This window comes from Solanum stenotomum, chromosome 9 (assembly GCF_019186545.1).
Source record: "Solanum stenotomum isolate F172 chromosome 9, ASM1918654v1, whole genome shotgun sequence".
In the NCBI taxonomy this organism is placed as follows: Eukaryota; Viridiplantae; Streptophyta; class Magnoliopsida; order Solanales; family Solanaceae; genus Solanum; species Solanum stenotomum.
In genome coordinates, this window is record NC_064290.1 from 53,622,944 (window position 1) to 53,644,073 (window position 21,130).

At 36.2% G+C, this 21,130-nt stretch overlaps 3 protein-coding genes across 5 annotated transcripts; 2 read left to right on the top strand and 1 right to left on the bottom strand.

Annotated features, from left to right (window-relative positions):
• Positions 1 to 544: 544 nt before the first annotated feature.
• LOC125876026 (AUGMIN subunit 8) lies at positions 545 to 8,734 on the top strand. Of its 2 annotated transcripts, none has more exons than XM_049557125.1 (7): positions 545 to 746; positions 3,498 to 4,927; positions 5,418 to 5,537; positions 6,357 to 6,473; positions 6,551 to 6,640; positions 7,568 to 7,675; positions 8,418 to 8,734. In XM_049557125.1, the coding sequence occupies exons 2-7, from the start codon at positions 3,656 to 3,658 to the stop codon at positions 8,499 to 8,501; spliced, it is 1,791 nt and encodes a 596-aa protein (XP_049413082.1). In that variant the 5' UTR covers positions 545 to 746; positions 3,498 to 3,655; the 3' UTR covers positions 8,502 to 8,734. The 2 variants fall into 2 exon arrangements, with proteins under 2 accessions (XP_049413082.1, XP_049413083.1); XM_049557126.1 differs by lacking the exon at positions 545 to 746 and adding an exon at positions 3,098 to 3,380.
• Positions 8,735 to 9,804: 1,070 nt separating this feature from the next.
• LOC125875712 (pentatricopeptide repeat-containing protein At4g30700) lies at positions 9,805 to 13,501 on the top strand. 2 transcript variants are annotated; one of them, XM_049556731.1, is made up of 2 exons: positions 9,805 to 12,384; positions 13,363 to 13,498. In XM_049556731.1, the coding sequence occupies exon 1, from the start codon at positions 9,852 to 9,854 to the stop codon at positions 12,225 to 12,227; it is 2,376 nt and encodes a 791-aa protein (XP_049412688.1). In that variant the 5' UTR covers positions 9,805 to 9,851; the 3' UTR covers positions 12,228 to 12,384; positions 13,363 to 13,498. The 2 variants fall into 2 exon arrangements, 1 of the variants encoding a protein (XP_049412688.1); XR_007447459.1 differs by lacking the exon at positions 9,805 to 12,384 and adding an exon at positions 12,646 to 12,949 and having other exon boundaries at positions 13,363 to 13,501.
• On the bottom strand, positions 13,232 to 19,378 carry LOC125875711 (cellulose synthase A catalytic subunit 7 [UDP-forming]). The gene is made up of 12 exons (XM_049556730.1): positions 19,153 to 19,378; positions 18,306 to 18,501; positions 18,000 to 18,199; positions 17,696 to 17,916; positions 16,979 to 17,245; positions 16,259 to 16,604; positions 15,910 to 16,173; positions 15,540 to 15,752; positions 15,223 to 15,433; positions 14,896 to 15,092; positions 14,209 to 14,562; positions 13,232 to 14,057 (listed from the first exon to the last, which is right to left on the bottom strand). Exons 1-12 carry the CDS (start codon positions 19,225 to 19,227, stop codon positions 13,476 to 13,478), a joined length of 3,126 nt encoding a protein of 1,041 aa, XP_049412687.1. The 5' UTR covers positions 19,228 to 19,378; the 3' UTR covers positions 13,232 to 13,475.
• Between the last annotated feature and the right edge of the window lie 1,752 nt (positions 19,379 to 21,130).

Consider the following 21,130-nt stretch of genomic DNA (forward strand, 5'->3'; position numbering starts at 1 on the left):
CACTCGTGAGTTTGATGCAAATTATTAGTTTCGTCTTCAAACTATTGACAGCCTTAAAAAAACTATCTTACTTGACTATTAAACTTAAACATACCCTCGATCTCCCGATCTGACACATGACATAGCAGGTGGACTCAAACTCTTGTAGAAACATGATACTCTTAATAAAAAGGTGAGAATAATGTTGAAAACACCCCTAAACTTGATGAGAATTTAGGAATGTATTTCACTCATGTTGCAAGATCGGAGATATAGTTAAGTTCAATTAGTCAAGTAAAATGGTGCTTTAATAATTTAAGTCAATTTTTTTTTAAAAATCAATATTTTTCTTGAGATGAAGAAATATTTAACACTCCACCACGACCTGCGTTGCTTGACCATTTTATTATAGTGATAAAATCAAAGCTGGGTGGCGCCAAAATAAACCAAACTACCTCTTTTTCCTAGTCTTCTTTTACTTTTCCATCTCTTCTCAACGCCCATCAACCACCCCCTACGCCCTACCCCACCCCCTCAAACCTATAGATACAATATATATATATATATGTATATATCTGCGTTCACGTGATATGTATTTGGATTCCGTATTACATTAATTCACGTGTCTTCGCCGGGAAATCAACAAGCGGTTATCGTCCGGCGAGTTTGATAATCGGTGCAGAAGCTTTGATTTCATTTGATTTTCGCGTGCTCGGATTTGGAATTTGTATTGCGATTGATTATTATCTCATACGGATTATTAAAAGGTTTGATTTCTAGCGCTCGAATTTGGAATTCGTATTGCGATTGATTATATTGCCGAAAGTTTAACAGCGGTTGTTGTCCGGCGAGTTTTGTTATCATCAGTGCGGAAGATTTGGATTGATTGATTAATTGATGGTTAAGGATTGATTTCTCACACTGGAATTTGTATTGTCAGGCAGAGTTTGATTATCAGTGCGGATGCGTCGGTTTGATTTCTAGCAATTGAATTTGATTTTTTGTTCATCCTTAAGATTGAAGTTTTTTTTTCTTCCAATTGAGTTTTGCCATGGTTTCGATCATGTATCGAAATAAAAAAAAAAAATAAGCAATTTGATTAGTTTGAGTTATTTGTCAAAAACATGTCGATTTTGTGAGTTTCATACCTATTTTTATCACAAACTGTTTTTCGAAACATATCTCAATTATCAATTGTTCAGCTTTTCCATATCAAACTCACATACATGTGTTTTCGACCTCTCACTCAAATTTCGTGATTCTTCTTTTGCCATATTTTCACTCAAATTTGTTAAAATTTGTTAAAATTTGCGTTTTTCTATATTCAAATTCCATTGTTTCACTGTTTTACTAAGCTTCAGTACAAAAACTTGCAATTTTATATGCTGTTTTTTGGAATCCAATGTAGTGAAATTTCATATAATATTGAATAAAAATATCTTATTTTTGTCATTGTGTTTGAAAATTAACTGAGTTTGTGTTAAATTTATCTTTGCTCACTCTGTTTGTGTAGTTTCTGAACCTTCTTTATGGAGTCTGTACATGAATAATACAAGATGTTCACAGAATTAGGAACAGAATCTGCCATAACACATTATTAGATTCTATTTTTTCTTCTTGTGATTTCAATATATTCTCATTATTTCATTGGTTTTTGTTCCTATAAATAACCCCTAAACAAGGGAAAATAGTCAACAAAAAAATATTTATTTTTTGCGATTTTTCCTTTTATCGATATTGTAAAACAAGAGTGTATATAGATATTTTTTACATAGATATGTATAAAAAAATTTAGAGTTAATGACAAAAAGCTCATCTAAAATAGCGCGATCTCGTGAGTATGATATATATCATTCTTTTATTATGTATATAAATTATCACTTTCTTTATATTAAAATATATATTAATATTGAGTTAATTAAATATTTGTTGTGGATAATATGTATGTGTAGACCAATTAAATTTGATGTACTCTTTAATACAAACAGAGTGATAGTTATGATATGAAACTTGCGAAAAAATGTGATAGTTTAAATAGATAAATAGAATAATACTCCTTCGGCTTCATATAACTTACCCTTATTAACTTAGGCACATTCCTTTAAAAGTTTTAATTAAAAGTGTATTTTACTAAATTACTTGTAGTTAGCTATAAAATTGGAGGAAAATGTTAGTTTTAGGTATATTTTTATTTACTTTTAACTCAATTTTTTTAAGTGCATTTATTATACTGCAAGTTCATGAATCATGGGGATGGACAATGATCCTACTTGCACGTGGTCCTCCATTTCCGCCCCCATAACCCCTAATATTTAACTATAACTATCATTTGCTTGCTTAATTATTTCTTTTTTCTTTATAATATGATTGGAAAAAAAACAAAAGTTTCATAATTTTAAATCGTACTAATTATTTAGTTTATGCACCGAAATGCAGTTAATCTTAGGGGAGAAATGATTGTTTATTAAATAAAACACTCATTTGATTTATTTATTTGTTTTCAATGAAGCACCTAATTTAATCACAATGATGAGAAATTGTTACTATTAGGTGATAATTGGTAAATATTTCTTCATCTTTAGATAGAAAAGTGAGTTTAAGTTCTAGATATGAAATCTTTTTTGTCAAGAATCAAGATTTATTTTTTATCTCAATACGAGTATCGAAGATGTGTCCATGAGTGAGGGTGAAAAAAAAGAAGGAAAAACTATCTTGGTATAGTTACCTTAGTGTAAGTATGAATTTAGTTGAATTCCCTTTCATGAAAAGGAGTTGGGTGTGGGAAAGAAGGAACAGGACAGACGGGCTGTGACTATCTGGTGTTATATATCCAGCTTGGCAGACCATAGCACTCCCGTGAAAGGGATAAAGGGTTGTTGGGGCCAAGGAAAGAGGAGGGGGGGGGGGTCAAAAAGAAGGAAAAAAGGCAAAGTTAGGAATGGCAAGTAAAAAAGAGAGAAAATCATCAAACATTGTGGGTAACTTTACTTCCAAAAGTAGGACTAAAATAAAATAATTTTAAAAAAAATAAAAAAATCAGGTGAAGCTTTTAGCTTTTCTTGTCTTGTGCATAATTTCTAGTCCTATGAGTATTTCTTATCCTACACCCACACCCCCATCTCCCCCCATTTCGAGGGAAGAGGTTAATAATAACCTCTTTCTCCTTCTTTAGCAAGCATACAATTGTTAAAAAAACAATCTTTTTCTACCAATGTACATCCTTTTTCTTGATAAAAATACTATTTTGATTATATTAGCATAAGGAGTTCTTCTGGATATTTGCCTGATCTATCTGGTTTTGGGGGTTAATCTTTGTGATTATAGAACAAACAATTTGCAGTTTCTTGATTGGGATTCTGATTATTGATTCTTTATCTTCAGATCTGGGGGCCTGTAAAGATGTATTCTTTTGATCATCCTTTTTCTTTTTTTAAATGGTTTGTTGTTGTTGTTCCTTCTTTTATTTTAATTTTATCTCAGTATCTTACTTTTTAGCTTCAATTTTTTTTGTGTGGCAGATTTACAGCAGAGAAAAGGATCTTACTTTATAGACATTGGTGTGTAATTTATTAAGATTAAAGGTGGGTTCTTGAGAGGTTCTCAAGAATGGCTTTGAAGTTATTAATATAACAAAGTGGGTGGATATCATCAATGCGGTTTAATCTGGATAGTTTGGATGGATGTGTATGAATCAGAGATAGCATTAAAGAAGATTTCAACAGTGGAGGCAAAAAGAGCTCCATTGATTCAGGCTGAGAAGAACCATGGAAATACTCGCAGGCCAAGAACAAGAGAAGTTAGTTCTAGGTACAGGTCACCTACTCCATCAGCTTCCTCTGGCCCTAGACGTTGTTCTTCTCCAAATGTCACAAGAATTGGAACTACTGCATCAACACTTTCGTTACCTAAGAGAGCTATATCGGCTGAAAGGAAACGACCAACGACTCCTTCATCACCTACCAGTCCATCACCATCGACACCTGTACATGATACATCTGCAGAAGAATTGTTGTCCAGAAAGATGGCAGGCAATAGGTTGCCAGAATCTTTATGGCCCTCAACAATGAGGAGTCTGAGTGTTTCTTTTCAGTCTGATTCGTTTTCTTTACCTGTTAGTAAGAGAGAAAAACCTGCTCCTCATGCTCTATGTGATCGTACTTTGAGACCATCATCAAATGTAGTGCAGAGACAGGAAACACCTCCAGGTTCTCGAAAGGCCACACCTGAGAGAAGGAGGAGTCCATTGAAGGGAAAGAATTCTTCTGATCAAGCAGAGAATTCTAGACCAGTTGATAGTTTAAATGCTAGATTAGTCGATCAGCATCGATGGCCAAGTAGAACGAATAAGAAGGTACCTTCTGGTATTATGAACAGAAGTATTGATCTGAGTGATAATAATAGCAAAATTGCACCAAATACTCGTCCAGTCACGCCTACCTTGAGGAGATTATCATTGGATGGTTACAGCAGACCATTGCAAAAATCTGCCAGTGAATTGCTGTCATTAATATCAGTAGATGATAATTCACTTTCAATGCAGAAGTCCAGACCTTCGACTTCATTGGATAGAACAGTATCGACGAATCCAGTAGCTAGATCTCTGACTGTATCAGCTCCTGGATCACGTCTTCCTTCACCAAATAAAGCATCTGTTCTATCATCCTCTGCATCTAGAGGAGTCGGTCCATCTCGAACAAAATCAGTCCCAAGTACGCCATCTAGAGGGCCAAGTCCATCTCGGATAAGGCCATCTAGTCCATCTAGGCAACAACCCAAAACTGCTACTTCTGTCCTCAGCTTTATTGCAGATATCAAAAAGGGGAAGAAGGCAGCTAACCACATAGAAGATGTTCATCAGCTGAGGCTATTGTATAATAGACATCTCCAATGGCGGTATGCTAATGCCAGGTCAGATGCAGCATTGCACACGCAGAAAGCTAAAACTGAGGTTGGATTATATCCTTTGCGAAGCTTCAGAATGGATCTTTAGACTTATTTCATTAAACACTTAATCATAAAAAGAAGTTTCCTTGTACCTCATGGAATTTTCTTCTGCTAAATTGGTTTATCTTGATTTTATGCACAGAATCTTCATCATACTGCTGCATGATAGGAAAATTAATTAAGGACTCTCGTGTGGACATTGTTTGGAATAGTAATATAGAAGGGGAAATTATTAATGAACTTTTGATCATAAGCAGCAAGTTAAACTTTCTTTTGATAATAGTGTAGAAGAACTGGCTTTCATTTTCTTGCTATATATTAGTAGCTTTTTTATTCTCTACTTAAAGCATTATTTAATAATGTTTTGTGGGGTTTGTATCATGGGACTGATATCTCTTTCCTTGATGCTTTCTGAGAGCTTTATGATATCTATCCCTTCATAACCAATTTGGTGCTTTTATGCTGATTTAACTAACAGTTCAATTATCCTGCAGAAAACATTGTACAATGTCTGGAGAAATACCTCAGACCTATGGACTTCTGTTATTAAAAAGAGAATTGCGCTACAACAGGTTAAGCTGAGGTTGAAGCTTTTTGCTGTTCTGAATGAACAGGTAATGCATCTTTATAATAGATGAATCGAATTTCACCCCTGATGTTTTAGTCTTTAAGTTTGTAGGGTTTTCCAGAAAAATCTATGGATTGTAGGTTTCTACTTTCTAGAACTTCCTAATCATAGGCTCATCCAGTTTAAAATGAAGATTTGAGTTTAGACCTCTTCTCTTGTCTGTATAAGGGATGGGCAAGTATTGGCTCGTGGTTGATGTTTGCAGTGATGGAAAACAGGACTTCCACTTAGAATCCCATGAAAAATTTCCCGTTTTAGATTATATCATTGAACACTATATGAATGTAGTCTATGATGGGTTGTTTCATTTTTGAACTAGTAGGTATGAGGAGGATGCAGTCACTTGCTAGCCACAAGAATGTACCAACTTTTAAGTGCTATATGATATCTTCCTGTTATCTGGAACCTATAACACCCAAAACACTTGACGTTGACATGAATGTGTGAGTTTAGATATCTTCACTTCATATATGTGGAAGCTTTAAAAGTAGAAGTTTGAGCTTGATTTTTTCCTTCAGAGTCAATTTCTAATCAGGCCCTACTTTTAACTTTTCCAGACTTCTTGTAATTTTTATCCTTATGCTGATTCAACTCCTCTGTATCTTAATATAGTTTGAAAATAAGCGTTCAAAAGAATGGTATGTAACTATATCATATTTCTCCGGGAGGGGTTCGTTAGAGGGGGGTGAGAGGTTTAGTAGCATAACTGATCGTTAAAACCCACCTTCATTTTCTATTTAGATCTCTATTGTAGATGTTGCTTTAATGTTCGAACTGATTTTTTTATGGAAAATGACTGGTTCAGCTTACCTACCTTGATGAGTGGGCTTCAATTGAAGGGGATCATACCAGTTCATTATCCCATGCTATACAAGACCTACAAGCATGCACTCTCCGTCTTCCAATAACTGGACGAGCTAAGGTATGCAACTTCATACTTGGTGCTTTGGGATCAGTTTCCTAGGACAGGGAGGCTTATTCTAGTTGGCTCTTTTATAGGGTGACATTGAAAGTGTTAAGGAAGCTGTTTGCTCAGCTGTTGATGTAATGCAGGCAATGGGATCTTCCATGCGTTTTATATTGTCTAGGGTGAGTTCTTACATTAATTTAGTTTTTCTGATGTGTGTGTATTTTCTTCCCATTAATTTACTTTCCTTCTCAATTTAGTTTTAAGAAACATAAAATGCATTTGCAGAACCGGACCGAATGGGCCTTGTCTTTTACTGTCTGGCTTTGCACAATCCTCAATTGTTTGTTTGATGGATGTAGATGAGAGAGAGTCAGAGAGCTGATCTTAGAGAGAAATAGAGAAAAGTCATTAGCACATAGTCTTCTGTAGCAGAGCCATTAGTAACTTACCTGAATAGTTCTGTAGTCACACAACTGAGAGTTTCACAACTCAAAAGTTATTTAGACGGGATAGTTACCTCATCTTGCCCCCTTCTGCAGTGTCGATTTTCAAAAATAGATTTGAAGGGATTATGTATCTTGAAAAAGAAATCTCATGCTGAGTTTTTTCTAAAAAAAACCTCTTGCTATCCACGATATATGGAAAGTAAACTATCGATGAATACTTTAGTGCTCTCCAAGAATTAGGCTTGATATTGTTATGCTTAGGTCTTCTGGATTGCCTTTGGCCTTTACTGATTGGTGGAAACTCTGAATTGCCAAAGTCCAAATATTACTTGAGCACAAACAGAAGTCATGAGGCCTGCCAATAATTGTTGTATCACAGTTATGATACATTCTTTGGCTATCTGATTAATTTGTTGTAGTTGGAACATGAAAAAATGTGACTTTCAAGAGCACGATTTTTGTGGATTATTTACTTGTATATTTGAAATGTATTTATAGAACCTAGCTTATTGCTTTCAATCTGCTTGATTAGAAGTACTGAATGCTAAACAATCTTAAGGCTCAAACTGATGTCATGATTTGCTAGGATCTTGTATATAATTTTTCCTGTACTGGCACTTCTGTTTGTGGTACCCTAAATTTATGCTCTGCACTTTGCAGGTGGAAGGGATGAACAGCCTGGTTTCTGAACTTGCTGATGTGGCAGCTCAAGAGCGAGCCATGCTGGATGAATGTGAAGCCTTGTTGGCTTCAACAGCAGCTATGCAGGTGAGACAAAAAATTCTGGGGCCCTAAAGTTATTGCCTTCGTTATAGAAAATCCTCAGCTACTTCTTAGTCCTCACACTCCTCCCTGTCTTATGCTCTTGTCATAGTTCTTCTTATCGACATAGTCATCCTCTAGTTCTGTCATTGGGACTCAGATTTCCTGTGCTTTAGTTCAGGTCTGTTCATTCTCAATCCTTGCATTTTAGGATGACAATTCAAGATCAGCATGAATATGCATTGATCAGCATTAGTTTTTGCCCAGCAATGACAATTTACGGTTCTAGTAACCAACAAAATGTTCAGTATTTATTATAAAGAAAATTCCCAGCATGCTGCCCCCATGGGTTAGCTCAACTGGCAAAGGTTCAAGGACTTGTAGTAAGGGTCACAAGTTTGAGTTTTGCGTCAAGCAAACTAAGTCCAATATTTAAGCGGAGTAGGCTAGAGGGGCAAGCCATCATCCCCGAGTTTCTAAGGCTATAATTGGCCCAAATTGTCGGCTCCAGACGGATTTCTCAGCCATCGAAACAATTCCCAGCATGTCTAGCTTATGTTAAATCTGCATATAGTTCATATTAGGAGGGTTTGTCGTCTCCATTCTGAGCCTGCACTAAACTTATATCCCCGTCTTTCTTCCAAATACAATACACGACGGGTAGAATAGTGTGTGTATACATTTGATGTTTGAAGTTCCACGTTCGATAGAACGATTATTTATTGAGATTACTTGACAATAATTGCAGGTAGAAGAATATAGCATTAGGTCTCATCTAATACAGTTGAAACAAGCTCGGAGAAGTGATGAGCAGCTCATACTTGGAAATTAGATAGTTTTACCAAATGGCTTTTAGCTAGTGTGTATAGTAAATAGGTTTTTCCTTTTCATTCTTTTTCTTCTTTTTTTTTTTCATTATTCTAATTTATCATGGGAAAGTTGAATTGTTTCATTCTTTTTCTTCATTACATATCTTGCAAAAAGTCTATCCTAGTGTAACTTTTTGTGTTATCAACAAGAAAAAAGAAATGCAAAAGGAAGAAAAAAGGTTCAACATTAATTATAGAGGAGATGCAAACTTCTCAAAGATCATCTTTGAGCTTGTTCTTAAAGTTCTTTCGTGTAACTTCAAATTTTATATTTATGATAACAATATACTTAGCGTAATCTTTTTATTGAGAAATATTCTAATTTCTTCTTGTATTTATAAAAAATTGTTCAAATCTACCATATGTTAGTCTTTTTTGACACCCTTATTGCTAGCAAATTATCTCGTATTTGTTCTCGTCATTAACGTAACTCCAACGTGCAATAAATGGAGACATGGAGTTCACTCCACATGTTCTTGTCATTAACGTACACCTCAACTTTTGAATATGATTTAAAATTATATCAATTTTTTCCCACCCAATGTAGGGCTTTATTTGGGGAAGTGTTCTCTATCGAAAAAAAATTCATACACAAAGCTTGAGCTGAGAGGGCTTTATTTGGTGGAATTGCTCTCTATCGAAAAAAAAATCATACCCAAAGCTTGAACTGAGACCTTTGATTGAGGGAGGAGTAAACTTATTTGTTGCAATATTTATGGAAGTCGTGTATTTGATTTAATTTAGAATAGAAGCGAGCAAAATTCTTAATTTTTTCAAAGTCTTTTTGTATCCTAACAAGAACATATTCCCTCTCTTCTCTTTTACAAGTGTAAGTGGGAGTTGCTCATATGGTTATGAGTTCGAATCATCAAACAAGAAAAAAATGTGGGAGCTTGGATAGTTCTCTATTTACTAGACATATTTTTAAGGAATTCATGTAAGTTTATTTTATTAAATTACTTTTTAAATTTTTTCTAATCAAAAACTCTTTGCAGGAAAGCTTACGTGACTAGTAAAATTATTGTCACTGTTGAGTTGTGAAAACAACTTCTTACATAAATGACCCTATAATTTCACTCTTTCTAAACCTTGCAAATAACATACGCTTAATGCATTGGACTCTGCCCTTTTCTCGAACCTTGCATATGGGCGGGAATTGAATGATCATCCCGAGCCTTGCATATGGCGGGAGCTTAACACATCGAGCTCCCTTTTCCACAAACGACATTAACAACAATTCCCGCCAAAGCTATATATATTTGTCGTCAACACCACTCCACAGTCCACTCTGAGAGTGAAGCAAAAATTCTCAAATGATTTACAGAACCATAGCATCCATAGCTCAAAGAGACAGAAACTTCTTCATAAGCTTAATCAACCAAGCTACAACTCTCTCCCAACTCAATCAAATCCACGCAAATCTCATCCGTAATGGCTTAAGCAACGATCTCATCACAATCACTAAACTAACACACAAATTTTCCGACTTCAAATCCATTTCCAAAGCCAAAAATCTCTTCACCACCTTCAATAACACAAACCCACCTGATCTTTTCCTATATAATGTATTAATCAGAGGGTTATCGCGTAATGGGTTAGGGGTTGAAGCGTTGTCCCTTTATCTTGACCTTCTTAAAGGTAGTAAACTTAAACCTGATAATTTCACTTTTGCTTTTGTTGTTTCGGGTTTTTCGTCATCTGGGTGTGAGAAAGTTGGGATTTTGATTCATGGGCATGTGATAGTTAGTGGGTTTGGTTCGGATGTGTTTGTTGGGTCGGCGTTGGTGGATATGTATATGGATTTTTCAAGAATTGGTCATGCGTATAAGGTGTTTGATGGAATTCCTGAAAGGGATAGTGTTTTGTGGAATACGATGGTTTCTGGGTTGGTGAGGAATTGTTGTTTTGAGGAGAGTATACAGGTTTTTGGTGATATGGTTGGGAGAGGGACGGGGTTTGATTCGACTACGTTGGCTGTGGTACTTACTGCTGTTGCTGAGTTACAGGATTTGAGGAATGGAATGTTGATACATTGTTTGGCTGTTAAGATGGGGTATGATGTTCATGAGTATGTTCTTACTGGTTTGATTTCGATGTATTCGAAATGTGGGGATATTTTTACTGCTAAATTGTTGTTTGGGATGATAAGAGAGCCTGATTTGATTTCATGTAATGCGATGATTGCTGGTTTTTGTTTTAATAATGAGAATGAATCTTCAGTGAGGTTATTTAGAGAATTGCTTGTTCATGGGGAGAAAGTTAATTCTAGTACTATTGTTGGTTTAATTCCGGTTTCTTGTCCTTTTGGTCATCTGACCCTTACATGTTCTATCCATGGTTTTTGTGTGAAATCTGGGATGGTATCGAATCCTTCAGTTTCTTCTGCTTTGACTACAGTTTATAGTCGACTCAATGAAATGGAATTGGCAAGAAGGCTGTTTGATGAGTCCCCAAAGAAAAGCTTAGCTTCATGGAATGCCATGATATCAGGTTATGCCCAAAATGGGTTAACAGAAATGGCTATATCTCTCTTTCGGGAAATGCAGAAGTTAGATATCCATCCGAATCCTGTCACAATCACAAGTATACTTTCTGCATGTGCTCAACTTGGAACATTAAGTATGGGAAAATGGGTCCATGACTTAATAAAGAAGGAGAAATTTGAGTCCAACATTTACGTGTTAACTGCTTTAGTTGACATGTATGCAAAGTGTGGGAATATTGAGGAGGCACGGCAAGTATTTGACAGCATCACGGAGAAAAATGTGGTTACTTGGAATGCTATGATTTCAGCTTATGGCCTGCATGGATGTGGTCGAGAGGCATTGGTGCTGTTTGATCAAATGCTTCATTCTGGAGTTTCCCCAACTGGTGTCACTTTCCTCTGTGCTTTGTATGCTTGTAGTCATGCCGGTTTAGTAGAAGAAGGTCAGAAGATATTCCATTCTATGAGTCATGCTCATGACACTGAACCATTACCGGAACATTATGCCTGCATGGTGGACCTTTTGGGCCGAGCTGGAAAACTAGAAAATGCTTTGGAATTTATTTATGAGATGCCTCTTGAACCAGGTCCAGCTGAGTGGGGTGCATTACTCGGTGCATGCATGGTCCACAAAAATATTGACTTGGCTCGCTTGGCTTCGGATAAGTTATTTGCGATGGACAGAGGAAGTGTCGGATATTATGTTTTACTTTCAAACATCTATTCAGCAGACCGCAATTATTGTCAAGCTGCTTCAGTTAGGAAAGTTCTTAAGAACAAGAATCTAGCGAAGACCCCTGGGTGCACTTTAATTGAGGTCAATGGCTACCAACATGTCTTTACATCCAGCGACCAGTCACATCCTCAAGCAGCAGCTATTTATGCAAAGCTGGAGGAGCTGATGGAGAAGATGAGGGAGGCTGGATTTCACACGGAAACCAGCACAGCATTGCATGATGTTGAGGAAGAGGAGAAGGAGTTGATGGTCAAAGTTCATAGCGAGAAATTAGCTATTGCTTTTGGACTTTTAACTTCTGAACCTAGAACTGAAATCAGAATCATCAAGAACCTAAGGGTTTGTGTGGATTGCCATAATTTCACCAAGTTTGTTTCCAAGGTCACAGACAGGGTTATTGTTGTAAGGGATGCCAACAGATTTCATCATTTCAAAGATGGAGACTGTTCCTGTGGGGATTATTGGTAAAATGGCTTTTTCCTGCCGAGAATGTTTATTCAGCCTTTTGGATCATTATGGAGGTCAGTGGAGCCAATGTGTTTTTACATTGTGCTTAGATCCACTTCTTATAGGAACAAGGGCAGCGGGATAGGTCAAACCACTTATCGAATGGGCAATGTCAAAGGTTCAAGTATATCAATGCCATTATTTGCTTTTTATTTTAAGTAGGCAACATAAATTGTCTCATAAGAAAAGCTGAAGCTAAAGGAATCTTTGGCTTGTACAATACCGTTTTGAGTATTATGCAGTTTAAGGAAGAGTGTAATCTATTCTTTGGTCATGAAAACTGGTTGTTTGCAGTGCTTTAGACAATTTGAGGTTGTCTGGGTAAATCAATAAATATCATAATATCTCGCTGATTTTACTCTTACATCAAGACAGGCCTATTCTTTGACACTGTATAATCAATAAATATCAGTCTGTTATTTCCTTTTCTGTTTCACCCCTTTGTTTAGCATTCTGTAGTTTATTGATTAAATATAAGCTATACAAATGTGTAGAGGAGCAGAATATCAACTGAAAGTTACTTTGGATCAAATAGGTATACCTAGGTTGAGCTCTTAGATACATTTTCCTTGTATGATATTCCATGTCCTTCTCTCATTGTTCCAAGTTGTCCTAGGCATTTGATGCGGGGGAAGTTGCTGCGGTGTCTATCTGCTTGAATGCATAGAATATGTTACGAAAAGGTTTGTAAGAATTTGTCTTAGATCTTCTTTTGTCTCAATTGTTGGCATGCATCTACAAGTGTCAAGTGTTATTTTCATGGAATTTTTTTTTAATTCCCTTAATTTATATATTCACTTACCCTTTTAGATAGGATGAGGGTATGCAGCACACTCATACTCTTCATTCATTGAGACTTCCCTCAGATATTGTATTGCATCTTTATTCATTAAGTTCAAAGATTAATTACCTGAAAGTTCTGTCAAAACTCATAGTTGGCCATCAAGCGAGAAAAAGTTAGCAGATTGTCTTCAAACACTTCATTAAGCTATATGCAAAATCGAGTACAATTTGAACAATCAAAAAAATTGAGTACAATTTGTACACTAAACAGAACTTCTCACACTAGGTTTATTCTTTTGTTTGCATATTCCAGTTTGAGGGGTGTACATCAGAGCCCACACAGGGGAGGATACAAGATCCCTGATATATCAAGATGCTTGTGTGCACTCCAAAGAGCATGGCCTTGAAAAGGGAATTATGAGCATGCTAGCAGTTGACTCCACATCGCTTGACATCTGGTCCTTTGGTTTTGAGCACAAATGGATCAATTCGAACCCAGAGCAAGGAAAAGATGGAGGCTAAAAGTATTGACCATATTACAACAATGGTTGGAGTCCTGTTCTGCCTGCCCATAAGACCCTTGAGGAATGGATATAAATGAACAATGACCCAAAAGGCGAAGAAAAGCTTTCCGAAAAGGGGACCCCATGAATTGTATCCATTGTTGATGGCGTCAGAGATTCCGGCTACAACCCCAACCAAGTTGATTATGAGAATTGTTGTTGGAGGAATAAGGAGAGTAGTCCACTTGAAGGCATATAACTCTCCGAAGTCCTCATCATCTGTTGCCTTAGATGTCACAGTAAAGTTGGTATCTATGCCAGCCAAAATCTTGAGAAGACCTTGTACTACAGCAAAAAGGTGGGCAGATACACCTCCAATAACCCAAAATTGCTCATTTCTCCACCATTCCTCAATGCTTACTCCACTCCACCTTAGCTCAAGAATTCCCGTTGTAAAGATAGAGAGGAAAAGAGCAATGAAAAAGAGACTTGCTAATGTGCTTATCTGCATCAATGAAATGCAAGTTCTAGTCAACCGACTATCCCAGAAAGCAAGTGAACTTGTGAAATATGAAGCTACTTAGGTGCAACTGGTGTTCTACAGGTGTTCAAAATTTTAAACTTATGCCGTTTAAGTAAAAACATCATGTGCTTACCTCTGGCATTATGAATTTCCCAGTGAGCAAGCAGACAGCAGGGAGAGTGCAGTAGGCAAGGAGAGGTAAAGAAGTGAAGGGGTAAATAGTTGTGTTAATGTATGATAATCGTTCAAGCCACTTAAGATTTCCTCCCTTATGGCCATACCAAACTGGGCTATGATGACTGAAAAAGATCTCAACGGAACCAAGAGCCCATCGAAGCACCTGGTTGAGACGATCTGATAGATTGATTGGAGCAGACCCCTTAAATGCAGCTAATTTAGGCATACAATAGACTGACCTCCAACCACGGCAGTGCATCTTGAAACCTGTTAAGATATCCTCTGTGATAGAACCGTATATCCATCCCAGCTGCAAGTTCAAAAACAGTTACTTCAATCAAAGATATTCATAAAGGTGATTACATTAGAATAGATTATAATTGTTATGTATCTCATGCTAGTACACATACAGGAAGTTTTAAGCATTTATATCCTTCATGTTTCACAAATTGAAATATGCTTGTATCAAAAGCACTAGCATATTTTCTTTAATCACTGTTGTTTTGCGTTAGAGTTGGTTTTCAAAAAGGCTTCTGAAAGGTAATAGTCAAACTCTCAGAATAGTTCTGGTTTTCTTATTTGTTGTTTATCCCTTGTCAACCAAGTTCTTTCTTGCAAGCACAGAAACAAAGATGAACATTACCTCCAAACCCCATTCTGTTTTATCTTCATAGCCACAGCTGATCACATGGATAGCTTCCTTCAACAAGGCTGCTGGGCTTGACGAAGGTGGAACCCCACCTTCAATCATTAAAGTTGAAGTCACAAAAATTGCAGACTGACCAAATTTCTTTTCAAAGTTCATCTGGGACATTAGTAGCTCATTGTCATCGTCAAATCCTGTGGAGAGATAGAAAAGAAAACGAGAAAATAAGGAAAATTAATCTCAAAAGGGGATCTTATTTAATAGGCTCCTTTGTTATTTGAAAGTTGAAACTTAAAAATATTTGGAATGTGGATATATGAAAACCTTGAGCATTGGCTGCATCTCCATTGACTTCAGATTTATATTTGTCAAGCTTCTTTTTGCGTCCGAAACATGGACAACAGTCGCAGCTCACCATTCTTGGGCGCTTGGCCCGTTTAGGAGGATTGTAGCCATATAATGCTTGCCTTCTGAAGACACATCCTGTGCCAACATATACTGGACCTTGTATTCCATCTAGGCCTTTCATGTTAATCTGCCCAAGTAGTAGAAATAAGTACATGATAAACAAATCTCATATAAATTCCAAGAATTAGTATTTTTCTTAGTGTCCTTATGTGCCACATTTTGCTTAATCTTACATCAAAGAAAACTGTGTTTCGGTTGGCATATCTATCGTGCTTGTCTATTCCATCAAATCTTTGAGGAAACTGGACGAAGCAAACTTTTTTGCCCATTTGTGGGTCCATCAAGAAGCACATGGCCTCTCTGGCAGCCTTGCTGTTGTTAAGGTAATGATCACAATCCAAGTTAAGCATAAATGGTGCATTGGTAAGAACTCCTGCAACACGAACCTGCAAGGACCACATTGAAGAATGTTTTGTGATTCTGCAAAATTTCTTGTCGAAATATCTGATGTAGTGTGCATAATGTTTTAAAGTAGATGTGTAAAAATTTTGACGTGCAACTCTGGAGTATTAACTAGCAAATAACAGAAGTTTCCATGTTTACCAGGGCGTTCATAGCACCAGCCTTTTTGTGATGCTGGAAACCAGGCCTTTTTTCACGAGAAACATAAACAAGACGAGGGAGTTCATGTCCATCCACATCAGTTCCTCCACTTTGGCCTAAAAAGACTTGAATCATACCAGGATGGTCCCTGGTATTATTTCCTGGCCATGGTGTTCCATCTTGCATGATCCACCCTCCTGGAGGCATTTTAGTTGCTTTGGCAACTAGTGCATTGACTCTTACCTTGAATTCTTCATACTCTCTCTGTCAAGTACAATGAGATTTGTAATTCGTGACATGGAAAGTTTTATGTAGCACTAGCTGATGAAAGCAAGAGTTCAAGCTTTACCTTCATTGCTCGTCTCTCCTTAACAAATGTTGGCTGGACTTTGTCCTTGAGATAATCAATCTTTAGGGAGAAGTAAAATTCTGGAGCTCGAGGCTCTATAGCAAACTTCTTGCAGAAGGGAACCCATTTTCTAGCAAATTCTGCAGTTTCTGATAGTGCTTCAAAGGTGCACATTGAAGCTCCATCATCAGATAGGTAGCATGAAATTTTGTCAATTGGGTAATCCATTGCTAATATTGAGAGGATTGTATTAGCTGTAACGAGAGGAGGTTCCTTCATAGGATCCACTGTACTGACGAAGACATCTACCGGGGCAAGCATATTTGGTTCTCCTTCCCTCTCATACCTACATCAAAATTTTGGTCAAATATGTATTTCTCTAGTCGTAAAGTTTTTATCTTGAAAAGATTGCTAGAACTTTAAGAAACCTTTCGACTATGATTTGACTTGCAGCTTTGAAAATTACAATCTCAGTAAGATTAGAGTGCAAATATGATTTGCCATAGTTTCTCTTCTTGTATGTGTTGCCTGATCGCTAAGCTATCTCTTTCATGGAACTTTGATTTTGTTTCTGTCAGTATCTTATATTGTACTGAAGACTTTGTGTAAACAAGGTGTATATATTGGAAATTAACTTGGTATACTATTGGTTTTATGTCCATGCTTAAGGATTAACTTCTTTTTAGTAGTAGGAAGCACATACTTGCAAAGAATTGTCACCTGAGAGAGAGACGATCAAGGTAAGTCTCACGGTCAATAGGGAACCATTTGGGAAACTGATCAAGGATCCAAGAGAAGGCAAACCAGATCTCACAGATGATAGAAGTTAGCCAGAGACCAATCGCATCATGCACTGGATTCAGAATTCTATAACGAAGGAAGACGGCCAGAATCACCAGCCTAGCTACAATCACCATCCGGTAAGGATTGATCTTGCTTGATGCTATTGGCACTTTTCTTGATAAAGGCTGTCTTGCTTCATCCACCCTGCATTTTCTCACATTGATTAGCTGAGAGCATGTTGCACTCTGTATTAACTATTTTAAGCATTGAATTTATGTGTTTGAGAAGAAATCACTGCAATCTAGTGAATCTGATAGTTATTAGTAATAGCTATACCCGAAATTTTTTCTAATTATACATTTCTGTATATCTATAAGTGCATTCTCATTTTCACTAATTTCTTACTCCTACCGTCATAACTTGTCATATATAATACTCCTTTCACTTCCATTTATGTGAATGTGAATGTGAACGAGAAAGAAGGGAGTGAATTGAAATAGTCAAATGCTAGTATCTGTATCTCCAACCACAAGAAACAACCTAGATGTGAGCATTTGCTCGTGTGTTATTCCGATCTCCGAAGCCTCAGTATTATGGTTCAAGGTATGTATTTGCATAACATTTTCATGTTAAAGATCAATTGTAACTACTTACATGGACATATCAACGTCGGCAGAGTCATCATAATCTTGCCCCACATGTCCTTGCTGCAATTTCCAATCTTCCATTCTTTCTTTCCACCCTCCTTCTTTCTTATCATCCCATCTTGCACTTCCAGATTCAGAAGCTGGATAGGGATGTATCCTTTTGTGAAGCGAAGATCCCAACATCTGCTCTCCATTTCCATGATTCAATATTGGGAATTCACCGCTAACCTGCATCCACAAAATGCTTTCATACTCAAGATATTCAAAATTTCTCGTCTTGGTAATATTTGATATGGATTTAATATTCATACCGGATGTGAGCGGGTTCCAGCAATGACAGGAGGGTACTGAGCAGAATCTTCGTCTTCTGGTCCTCTTCCATATGTCATCTTACCATGGAGAATGGTCTCAACAATGTTTCTGTTCTTGTTTTGCTCATCATCAACTTTGAATTCATGTTCAATATCGTCAATATCTTCCTCATCTTCATCTCCCGCCACCCTTGGACTCCCTTCAAGCCATCAAATACAATTAAAACCCGAAAATAAATGACACGAACAACCAGAAAAAGTTTGCATGGATGTGAATAGTTTTTATTCATCAAGATGTGTATATACCTTTGAGACGTTTGTATCTGGTCTTGCACTGTGGACACTGTTGAGTTCCTTCCCTTCTCTCATACTCGTAGCAAGGCCGACACACAGGGAAACCACACTCATTGCAGGCCACAAAAAGATCACCATCCACTGTTAAGCCTATTTCATCCCCACATATGTCACAAACTTGTCCACTCAAATCCTTCAATGGCTTATGCTGCAGCAAATAAAGGACAAATGAAGAAGGTTAAAAAAAAAAAAAACAGATTTTTGTCAGTTCTAGATGTCATGTTGAACATGAAGATGTAACAAAAATGCAACACCATAAATTAACTGTTATAGAGATATAAGTACAGAAGTTTCATTGTTGATATCCACTTTTATCTCTTAACATCACTTTTTTCCTTGCTATTACTTTCCTCACTCTTTTAAGGAAGATGCATATTGAGATAAAGTGCACAGACCCCTTGTGCTTGAGGGACAAAAAATGTGAAATCTCTTAAACACAAATATCTATATCCACACTGTTATTTTCTACATTGCTCGGACTCTTCAAAAATGCGTTGAGTGCGTAATGTCGGATCCTCCAAAAGTAGTACATTTTCTGAGGATACGACATAAGTCCGAGCAACACAGGTTATTTGTGCACTTCAATGTTAACTTTGGACATTCCAAGAGAATGTCTCAAAGATATTAATTATCTATGTTGCTTGAACTCTTCAAAAATGTGCCAACTGCATGTTGGATCCTCCAGAAGTAGTAACCTCTTTCAGGATCCAACATAGGTGCAACAATATTTTTGAAGAGTCCAAGCAACATAGGAGTTGTTATGTGTGCTAACTTTGAACATTCCAAGAGAATGTCTTACCTCTTCATGGCCATGAATGACGACAAGTTCATTCCGGTTATGAGAACCAGCAACTAGACCTGCACTGGCTTCCATGGCTGAGGATGATTCTAGTGAGAAATGGAGGGTGATGAGAATGGTATATATGGTATTAAAGATTACTTTTTTTTAATGAAAGAAAGAATGCTTATTAGTAGTACTAGTGTCACTTTCTTTATGTATCTTTCTTGTACCTAATGTGTCCATTCTATGGAAGATGTGTTGGTTGCAGAGTCTCCATTGCCTTTAAGCTAAGCTTCCTCTTCTTTTTTTTACCAACAACCATATGCACATTCTCTCTCTCTTGTTAGTATGCCAGCTTCTTTGCTTAAGCTTTTACTTTGGTTGGGATTTTTTTATTTTTTGTCAAATTAGTCCCCAATGTTTTCAAATGTTGTGTCAATGGTCCTTCACTTTTGAGAGTTACTATTTTGAATCATTGGTTTAAGATGTGTTTTTTTGGTTCAAATCATGATTAGGATAAAAGAGTTTTGCTCTTTACTAATGCTTTCCAAAATTATTTTCTAAATTGGAAAAAAAAAACTTGTTGATTGATGTCTAGGCTTTTCCATTTGTCCTCAAAAGAAGCTTTTTATTGAAAATATTTGTAGAAAAGTTTACTAAAAAGGTTTTACTTTTTTAACAAGTCAATTTTATGTCAAGTGGAAGAGCCATATTAATTTCTAATTTGGAAAGAAACTTGTTTGGAGTATATTTTTAACTTTTGTCATTGAAATAAGTTTTTTTTTAATGAAACTTTTGGAAAGAACATTGCCTAATAAATTTTGAAAGGGTAAAGTCAATGTTATAGATGCATAGAACCTTCACTCTTTTTTTTTACATGAGCAAAAAGGAAACTTAGAAAGGAAATAACTCAAAAAAAAATAATTGTTTGGTGGTTTTGGATGAAAGAGATCTGAGGTAGTTGAGTTAAATAGTGTTTTTTTAACCGCTATCTCGATATTTTTTCATTTATTTGAGATATTATCGAACTTAGTTTAACCTTTGTAAATTATATTAAATGAATGCCTAATTGTGGAGGGAAAATCTCCTCAAGGGTGACTTGGGTTAGTCTATCAACTTGAAAACTTCAGTATAACTGTCGTTGTCTCAATTGATGGGAGGCGGATTAAAAAGAAACTTTACTTTATACAAACAAATACACCACAAGATTGAAGTTGCACTATTGCCTCTCCCCCATCAAGTTAATTATATTCCTTTATACAAATGGTTATAAATGAGAAACTCTAGTCTTTCAACTATTTGTGACTTTTTTTACACCACTTTTTTAAGTGGTCATTTGCAAGGCACAAGTTATGCCTTATAAGGCAATAAAGTATTCGCAAGGCGTAACTTGATTTCTACCGAACTTATGCCTTGTGAAATTAGGTCATAGTTAAAGATAACTTGAATCCTTGAATTTTCATTAAATTAAAAGTAGAGACAAAAATTAGAAAATACTGATTTGAAGGACAAATTAAAAATCACCCCAAAAAGGGCAATCCGTGCAAAGACTTGTTTTTAAATTTCAACTATTTTTCAATTACTTTGTAAAGGTTAGCATAAATTGCATGGTTGGCCTTATATGAATAGTAAAACAACATTGCTTGATGAAATAGCAAACTTTGCAAGACATTAATCCTTCTTGTTTGCTATAAGATTGTTTTGCTAAACATTCACCAAATCAATTGTAATGAATTAAGTCAACTATTTGAAAAAGACATTTACAAATAGCTATGAAATGGATACTATATTTGAAGTTCCAACCATTAAATATATCTAGAGGATGCTTGGGCTGCAAAGTACTTCAATTTGAAGTCACCAATAAAATAAGTCATAGGTGTAGATAGAAAATTAACAATTGATGGTTCATCTTTTTGATAGGTAAGTTCCTCCTTTGTAATAAAATCCTACCAATACATCAATGAAAAAAAAAAACTCTCTTTTTTTTTCCCATTTA